At 50.4% G+C, this 9,524-nt stretch overlaps 1 protein-coding gene across 7 annotated transcripts in view; it reads right to left on the bottom strand.

Annotated features, from left to right (window-relative positions):
• Nucleotides 1–9,524, bottom strand: part of TMEM91 (transmembrane protein 91) — a 55,229-nt gene that overhangs the window by 3,019 nt on the left and 42,686 nt on the right. For 3 of the 7 annotated variants that reach the window (XM_011983411.1, XM_011983404.1, XM_011983396.1), the window contains exons 1-2: nt 3,975–4,356; nt 2,287–2,525 (exon numbers count right to left, since the gene is read on the bottom strand). In XM_011983411.1, coding sequence (XP_011838801.1) covers nt 2,287–2,496 — 210 coding nt within the window. In that variant the 5' untranslated portion in view covers nt 2,497–2,525; nt 3,975–4,356. Of the gene's footprint in view, nt 1–2,286; nt 2,526–3,517; nt 3,635–3,785; nt 3,855–3,974; nt 4,605–9,524 lie in introns of those variants that run through there. The other 4 variants (XM_011983373.1, XM_011983387.1, XM_011983379.1 and 1 more) reach the window with 4 other exon arrangements.

Here is a 9,524-nt window from a genome sequence, read left to right on the forward strand (position 1 = left end):
TGGGTTTCACCGTGTTGGCCAGGCTGGTCTTGAACTCCTGACCTCGTGATCCGCCCGCCTCAGCCTCTCAAAGTGCTGGGATTACAGGCGTGAGCCACCGAGTCCAGCCTTATTTTTGTATTTTTAGTAGAGATGGGCTTTCACTACATTGGTCAGGCTGGTCTTGAACTCCTGACCTCAAGCCGTTCATTTGTCTTGGCCTCCCAAAGTGTTGGGATTACAGGCATGAGCCACAGCGCCTGGTCCCACATGCTTTTATTACCATGTGACTTTGATATCCCTCCCATCAAGGGATGAGTTCTGTGTCCCGTCCCCTTGAATTTGAGCAGACTCATGACTCACTTGTAATTAATAGAATGTGGTGGAAGTCATGTTACGTGACTTCCAAAGCAAAATCAGAAAAGGTGAGGCAGCTTCTGCTTTGCTGCAACATTCATGCTGCAGGCTGGAGGTACATAAGCAGCCTGACTGCCCTGAAGCTGTTATGCTGTAAGGAATCCCAAAGCAGCTTATATGGAGGGACCACGTATGGAAGCTCTAAGACTCGGCTGGGCACAGTGGCTCACGCCTGTAATCCGGCACTTTGGGAGGCTGAGGTGGATGGATCACCTGAGGTTAGGAGTTTGAGACCAACCTGAGCAACACAGTGAAACCCTGTCTCTACTAAAAATACAAAATTAGCTGGGCATGGTGACACAAGCCTGTAATCCCAGCTACTCCGGAGGCTGAGGCAGGGGAACTCGCTTGAACCCAGGAGGCGGAGGTTGCAGTGAGCTGAGATTGCACTATTGCACTCCAACCTGGGCAACAAGGGCAAAACTCCATCTCAAAAAAAAAGGAAGCCCTAAGACACCATGAAGAAAGAGAAAAGTACTCAGCCAGCTCCTGACTGTTCTAGTTCCACCCACCAGCTGAATGCAACCTCATGAAAGACCCAGAGGCAGAACCATGCAACTGAGTCCCAAATTCCTGACCAACAGAAACCATAAGAGTTCATCGTGATTGTTGCCTGCCTGCCTGCCTTGCTTCTCTTTCTTCTCTCTCCTTCCTTCCTTCCCTTCTTTCCTTCCTTTCTTTCCTTCCTTTCTTTCTCCTTCCTTCCTTCCCTTCTTTCCTTCTTTCTTTCCTTCCTTCCTTTCCTTCTTTCTTTCCTTCCTTTCCTTCTTTCCTTCTTTCCTTCCTTCCTTTCTTTCCTTCCTTCCTTTCCCTCTTTCCTTTCCTTCTTTCCTTCATTCCTTCTTCCTTCCTTCTCTCTTTCTCTCTTTTCTTTCTCTCCTTCCTCCCTCCCTTTCTCTTTCTCTTTCTCTCTCTCCCTCTTTCTCTTTCTTTCTGTCTGTCTGTCTCACTCTGTTGCCCAGGCTGGAGTAAGGTGGTATGGTCATAGCTCATTGCAGCCTCTACCTCCTGGGCTCAAGTGATCCTCCCACCTCAGCCTCCTGAGTAGCTGAGACTACAGGAACACGCCCCCACACCTGGTTAATTTTTTTTTTTTTAAATGGGGTCTTGCTGATTTTCAGAGGACAAAATGAAAAATTAAATAAAAATAAAGATGGAGTCTCGCTATGTTGCCCAGGCTAGTCTAGAACTCCTGGGCCCAAGCAGTCCTCCTACCTCGCCTTCCCAAAGTGCTGGGATTACTAGTGTGAACCATTGTGCCTGGCCTGGAATGAGAAATTATAAAAAGTGACATTAACTTAAAAAAAAAAAAAAAAAAGGGAAGGCTGGGCAGGAGTTTGAGACCAGCCTGGGCAACATGGCAAAATCTCTTCTCTACAAAAAATACCAAAAAATTAGCCAGGCATGGTGGCACATGCCTGTGGTCCCAGCTACTCAGGAGGCTGAGGTGGGAGGATTGCTTGAGCCCAGGAGGTCAAGGTGGCAGTAAACTATGATCGCTCCACTGCACTCCAGCCTGGGCAGCAGAGCGAGACCCTCACACACATACACACACACACAGAAAAAAAAAGAGAGCAGGGTGGACAAAAGCCAGAGGTGCATGCACTCTGAAGACACCAAACAGCAGAGTCAGAGATCAGAGGGAAGACAAAGCCAAAAGCCAGGCAACAAAGATGAGAGACAAATCTGGAGAGAAAAAGGTAAAGAAACCAGGAGAGACATAAAACAAGAAGAACCGTAACTGGAAATCTCAGAAGCCCACGCACAGCTGGGAAGTGAGACTCCAGGCCTAAGGCAGATCGGCACAGCTGTCAGCCTGCCAGATGCTGGCCGTAGTGGGGCTCACTCCAGCCCCCTCCCATGCCTTCCACTAAGGTCTGCTGTTCCTACCTCAACATCAGGGGGCCTTGGTTCCCCCAGGCCAGCGCTGACAGAGGGAAGAGGCGGTGACAGGAACTGCAGACCCCTCAGGGACTCGGCAAAGGCTATCTCTCTTAAGGCGGACCCCAGCTCATGCCTGCCAGGCTTCTGGGCAGGGGTCTCACATTCTGTGCTCTCCAGCAGAGGCTGTTGAAGCTCACGAAGACTAGGACTGTCCATGGCTTTGGGAAAACTCCAAGAGGGGTTTCCTAGGGGTAGGGGGAAGAAAAAGACAAGTTGTAAAAGTCTCACTTCACTCAACTTCTGACCCCTTGCTTTAGAGAGACCCAGGCAGAGACCAGTGAGTGCAGTGGTCCTCAGACCCATTTTACAGATAGGGAAACTGAGGCCCAGAGAGAAAAAAGATTGGCCTCAGGTTACAAAGAGAACTTAGGACATTCAATTTTGGGCATTTCTCTCTCTCCTTTTCTTTTCTTTTTTTTTTTTTTTTTTTTTTTTTTGAGACAAAGTCTTGATCTGTTGCCCAGGCAGATCCACCACTGCAGATCCGCTACAGTGCAGTGGTGCGATCTCAGCTCACTGCAGCCTCTGCCTCACGGGTTCAAGCCATTCTCCTGCCTCAGCCTCCCAGGTAGCTAGGATTACAGGCACCCACCACCATGCCCGCCTAATTTTTTAAAAATTATTATTATTTTTAGTAGAGACAGGGTTTCACTGTGTTGGACAGGCTGGTCTCGAACTCCTGACCTTAGGGGATCCACCAGCCTCGGCCTCCCAAAGTGCTGGGATTACAGGCATAAGCCACTGCACCCAACCAAATTCTGGGCATTTCTCTCAGGCAAAAGCCACATACCCATCACACTTATCCCAATAAGTTGCACCTGTTGAACCATGCCTTACATGAACCTGCCCCATGAACCATGAACCATGCCTTACATGAACCTGTCCCATGAACACCCCCAACACCCATCCCAGGTTCATACCCTGTGACCACCTATCCAGGTCCACGCACCCCTCCCAGTCACACACACACCCATCCCCTACCCCCAGTGCTGCCTGGAACTTCACTCTAGTCTACATTCCCCCTCCTCTGTCCTCTAGACCTGCCCCCTGAAGTCCCCTGCCACACAGCCCCATCTAGGCAAGTCCAGCCTCCACCTCCACACATTCATCTCCCAAAGGACTCCTTGCATATTTGCCCCAAACGTCAGCATCCCTTTCAGGCCCCCAACCTCCTTACACATTTATCCCAATTGACTCCATGCACAACCCTACTCCCCACTGCATCACAAACCACAGACACCTGTGCACACACACGCACCCTGGCCCTTTCCCCTATTCTCATGACCTCTTGCATGCCTGCCTCACTCATCAGGCCCAGGCACCCCTGCCCTACTCCACCCACACACCCATGACTCCACACAACTCCCACACACGCACCAGCTCTCCAGAATCCTTGGCACACCTCGCCCCACAAACACTCTCAACCCCAGCACACATACACGTACGCACGCAACACAACCAGAAAGAATATTCTTCTTGTCCTACGATCCCCCTGGGAGGTCCCCAAGCCTCCTGCCCGCTCATTCCAAACCTTGACTGAGCCGATTTCCTCGCCAAAGCTTTGCCCTCTCATCCCCAGCGCCAGGACCCAGGGGAGGGGCTGTGACCCCCACCCACCTACGCCCCTCGCTCACCGCTCACGATCACAGGCCGGGGGCCTCCTGAACCCCCGCAATGTCACCCGCCCAGACCCTGCCACCAAGAGTCCGAGGGGCGCGGGGACCTGGCGCTTTGCTCTTCGCGGGTCTCGGCGCCCCGGGCCCGCTGCGTGCGGGGACGGGGACGGGGCGGGGCGACGGCCTCCCAGGCTCTGTCCCTCCGCAGCGTCCGGCGAGGGGGCCCTGAAAGCCGACTTCAGCGTCCAGGAGCGGGTTCCTACGACTCCCGGGGGTCTGGGAGCAGGCGGGAATCCTCGGAGAACGGTAGCCCCTTCCTCGTGAGTCCAGGCCCAAGCTCTGCCGGAGTAGAGGGCACCCCTGATTCTCCAGGGCCTTCCTGGCTTGGCCCCGCCTCCCTTCCCCTTTGCGCAATAATAGCCAATAATAATAACAGCAACAAGGACAGTGCGCCCTGTTCTAAGTGCTTTGCAAATAAACTTACATACACATGTATTCCTCAGCAAAACCCTAAGAGGCATAATTGTTTATTGTCCGTTTCACGCGGGAGTAAACTGCAAGCCGAGGTTAGGTAAATTGCCTAAGGGCATATCATTGGTTCATTGAGAGCAGACTGTACCCAAGCCCTGTGTGAAACGCTTTACATTCATCATCGCATTCATTCCTCCTCTCAGTAGCTCCGCGTTTTGTTGTTGTTGTTGTTGTTGTCGCTGCTATTTTAGTTTGGGGTTTTTGTTTGTTTGTTTTGTTTTGTTTTTGAGACGGAGTCTTGCTCTGTCGCCCAGGCTGGAGTGTAGTGGCATGATCTCGGCTCACCGCAACCTCGGCTTCCTGGGTTCAAGCGATTCTCCTGCCTCAGCCTCCCGAGTAGCTGGGAGTACAGGGGCAAGCCACCACGCCCAGCTAATTTTTGTATTTTTAGTAGAGATGAGATTTCGCCATGTTGGCCAGATTGGTCTCGAACTCCTGACCTCAGGTGATCCGCCCGCCTCAGCCTCCCAAAGTGCTGGGATTACAGGCATGAGCCACCGAGCCCGGCCAGGTTTCTTTTATTTTTTAAAAGACGGGGTCCTGCTCTGTTGCCCAGGAATGCAGTGGCACGATGATTGCTCACTGTAGCCTCAGCCTCCCAAAGCGGTGGGATTACAGGTGTGAGTCACCGCGCCTGGCCTATTTTGTTTTGGTGTGGTTTTTTTGCCGGGGGTGGGGGGGGGTGGGTGCTGAGGGGGTGTTGGCTTGTTTTTCATCCCTGTTTTGCAGATAAAGAAACAGGCTCACGGGCCAGGCCAGTGGCTCATGCCTGTAATCCCAGCACTCTGGGAGGCCAAGGCGGGTAGATCACGAGGTCAGAAGACCGAGACCATCCTGGCTAACACGGTGAAACCCTGTGTCTACTAAAAATACAAAAAATTAGCCGGGCGTGGTGGCGGGCGCCTGTAGTCCCAGCTACTCGGGAGGCTGAGGCAGGAGAATGACATGAACGCAGGAGACGGAGCTTCAGCCCAGGTCATGCCACTGCACTCCAGCCTGGGAGACAGCAAGACTCCGTCTCAAAAAAAAGAGAAAAAGACTCACCTGTATGCTCACTTGGCCACAGTAAACAGCTGGTACCAAGCCCAGCAGACTGTAACCCAGGGCTGTGTTCCTGTGGCCCTTGCTAAGCCAATGGGCGACGAGGAAGCAGACACAGGTGGGGTGGGAGTTTCTAGGGAAAGAAGGCTGAGGAGTGGGGTCCAGTAGGGGGTGATGCTTCGATTGTCAAGTGGTACAGTGATGTTCATGAGTCAACATTTGGACCCACATAGACCTGGTTTCCTTTCCAGGCTCTTTTTTTTTGTTTGTTGTTTTTTTGAGACAGAGTTTTGCTCTTGTTGCCCAGGCTGGAGTGCAACGGCGTGATCTCTGCTCACCTCAACCTCCGTCTCCCAGGTTCAAGCGATTCTCCTGCCTCAGCCTTGCGACTAGTTAGGATTACAGGCATGTGCCACCACGCCTGGCTAATTTTGTATTTTTAATAGAGACAGGATTTCTCCATGTTGCTCAGGCTGGTCTCGAACTCCCGACCTCAGGTAACCCACCAGCCTCAGCCTCCCAAAGTGCTGGGATTGCAGGCGTGAACCATCGCTCCCGGCCCCTTTCCAGGCTCTTTAAGGCACTGAGCGTGTGGCCTCTAGACAGTGCCTTTACCTCTCTGACCCCCGATTTCTTCACCTGCAAAATGGGGATAATGCTCCTTGCCTCTTATGTGATACTCTATGTACTTAGAGTTGCTGTAACAACAAATGTCCAACATTGGGAGCCTCTCTGAACCTATTTTGGTTCAGGTGCTGCCTAGGAAATAGAAAAATAAAAAATGAACAAATATCCAACATTTATCCAAAGCCGGGCAAAGAAAGCACTCTAAACACATTTGATGGTGTTTATTAATATTATTATTTACATCCATCTCCATCGGACTGATTACAAGACTCCCTGTCTTGCAAGCTTCCACCTCCTTCATGGAGCCTTGTCTAGGCCTCCCTTCCCAGAAGCCCTCCGTCTCACCAGACTGGAGGATTCCCTGGCCTTTGTGGGGCTGGAGTTCCCTTGCTCCAGGGCTCCAGGGCTCCGTGCCAAGAGTCCAGATGCTGGCGCTGGCACTGGCCCCACTCCCGGGGAGAACAGATGGTGTCTGCAAGTGCACTTGGCTCAGCCAGTTTCTGGCAGACGACAGAAGCAGGGAGGGTAGACAAGAGCGTGAGGGGGCAGGATTGTTTCACCCAGGAGGGATGCCCTATTACTGTCTATCTCAACCTTGCTCTCATTCTTTTCATATTTCTATGAAGTATACTATAGGCCGGGTGTGGTGGCCCACGCCTGTAATCCCAGCCCTTTGGGAGGCCGAGGAGGGAAGACTGCTTGAGCCTAGGAGTTTGAAACCAGCCTGGGCAACATAGCAAAACCCCAGTCACCGAGGCTGGAGTGCAGTGGCATGATCTCAGGTCACTGCAACCTCTGCCTCCTGGGTTCAAGCCATTCTCCCACCTCAGCCTCCCAAGTAGCTGGGATTATAGGCACTCACCAACATGCCCGGCTAATTTTTGTACTTCTAGTAGAGATGGGGTTTCACCATGTTGCCCAGGCTGGTCTTGAACTCCTGACCTCAAGTGATCTGCCCACCTTGGCCTCCCAAAGCGCTGAGATTGTAGGCATGAGCCAGCGCGCCTGACCAAAAACGATTTAAAAAAAAAAAAGAAAGAAAGAAACATACCGGCCAGGCATGGTGGCTCATGCCTATAATCCCAGCACTTTGGGAGGCCGAAGTGGGCGGATCATAAGGTCAGGAGTTCAAGACCACCCTGACCAACATGGTGAAACCCTCTTTCCACTAAAAATACAAAAATTAGCCAGGCATGGTTGTGCGCACCTGTAATCCCAGCCACTCGGGAGGCTGAGGCAGGAGAATCACTTGAACCCGGGAGGCGGAGGTTGCAGTGAACCAAGATCATGCCACTGCACTCCAGGCTAGGGACAGAGTGAGACTCTGTCTCAAAAAAAAAAAAAAAAAAAAGAAAAGAAAAGAAACATACCACATATTTTTCTTGTTTGTAGTTTGAATCCTGCCACATCAGTGTCGACACAACAAGGGCTGAGATTTGATCTTGTTTTTTTCACTACTGTGCCTCAGGGCCTAAAACAGTACCTGGCAGAAAGTGGGCCTTTATTACATATGTATGGGATGGGGGCATGAATTACCACCAGCCTCCAGCCTCAGTTTTTCACCAAATCATTGAGCTTTGGGTCCTCTTATCCCTCTAGGCCATCCTGGAGATTAATTCACTTCCAGTTAGAGCTCTCTGGCTGCTGTTAGCCTCGTACAGTCTAAGAGGCTACACCTCTTAGTGTTTGCCATGGGTCTGGAATATTAAACATGAGATTCCAGCTGGGCACAGTGGCTCAAACCTGTAATCCCAGCACTTTGGGAGGCCAAGGTGGGAGGATTACTTGAGCCCAAAAGTTCAAGACCAGCCAGCGCAACAAAGTGAGATTTTGTCTCTACAAAAAATAAAATCAGCTGGGTGTGGTGATGCATGCCTGTGGTCCAAGCTACTCGGGAAACTGAGATAGGAGGATTGGTTGAGCCCAGGAGGTAGAGGCTGCAGTGAGCCATGATTGTGCCACTGCACTCCAGTCTGGGCAACAAAGTGAAACCCAGTCTCAAAACTAAAAAGACAAACAAAAAATCACGAGATTCCAGCAAGGATTGTCAACAGAGACTGAAACTATTAATTTGATTTGATAAAGAACAGAATATTTATTTAGTCTCAAAGTATCTTCCCCTAGATTACTTATTATAACAAAAAAAAGTATTCATGGAGAAAATTGGCAAACATCACGTTAACCAGATGATACAAGTTAATATCACCATTAACAGGACAAATTGACCTTAGTTGCCTCTGACGTGAAGCAAAGAGGGAGACACATATCATTTCTTTGGTTTTCCTGCCAAAATGCATAACTTAAATCTAATAATAAGAAACATGAGACAAAGCCAAAATTAGGGACACTCTACGAAGGAGGTGGCCTATAACCTTCAAAACATCAATGTTATGAAAAAACAAAGTAATAATAATAATAACAATAAAATAAAGTGCTTGTCAGGTACAGTGGCTCATGCCTGTAATCCCAACACTTTGAGAGGCTGAAGCAGGAGGATTGCCTGAACCTAGGATTTCCAGACAAGCCTGGGCAACAAAGTAAGATCGATCCCCATCTCTCCAAAACTTTTTTTTTTTTTTGAAAGGAAGTCTCACTCTGTCGCCCAGACTGGAGTGCAGTGGCACGATGTCAGCTCACTACAAATTCTCCCAGGTTCAAGTGATTCTCCTCCCTCAGCCTCCGAGTAGCTGGGATTACAGGCACGCACAACCACGCCCGACTAATATTTGTATTTTTAGTAGAGACAGGTTTTCACCATGTTGCCCAGGCTGGTCTCGAACTCCTAGCCTCAAGTGATCCCCTCCTCTGACCCCTACTGCCTCAGCCTGCCAAAGTGCTGTGATTATAGGTGGGAGCCACTGAGCCCGCCCTGTCTCTCCAAAACTTAAAAAAAAAAAAATTAGTCGAGCATGGTGGCACACACCTGTAGTCCTAGCTACTTGGGAGGCTGAGGTGGGAGGATCACTTGAGTCCAGGAGTGGCTATGATGGCCACTCCACTACAGTCTAAGTGACAGAGCAAGACTCCAAGTCAAAAAAAGGGGGGTCAGGGAGGAAAAAAATCCTGTTGTATGCTACGACCTGGATGACCCTTGAGGACACTATACTAAGTGAAATAATCCTGTCATAAGACAAATACCGTAGGATTCCACTTACATGACGTACTTAGAGTAGTCACATTCACAGAGATAGAGAATAGGATAGTGGCTGGGTGCGGTGGCTCACACGTGTAATCTCAGCACTTTGGGAGGCCGAGGCGAGCCGATAACAAGGGCAAGAGATTGAGATCATCCTGGCCAACAGGGTGAAACCCCGTCTCTACTAAAAATACAAAAATTAGCTGGGCTTGGTGGTGCACGCCTGTAGTCCC

The sequence above is a fragment of the Mandrillus leucophaeus genome, unplaced genomic scaffold (assembly GCF_000951045.1).
Source record: "Mandrillus leucophaeus isolate KB7577 unplaced genomic scaffold, Mleu.le_1.0 Scaffold106, whole genome shotgun sequence".
In the NCBI taxonomy this organism is placed as follows: Eukaryota; Metazoa; Chordata; class Mammalia; order Primates; family Cercopithecidae; genus Mandrillus; species Mandrillus leucophaeus.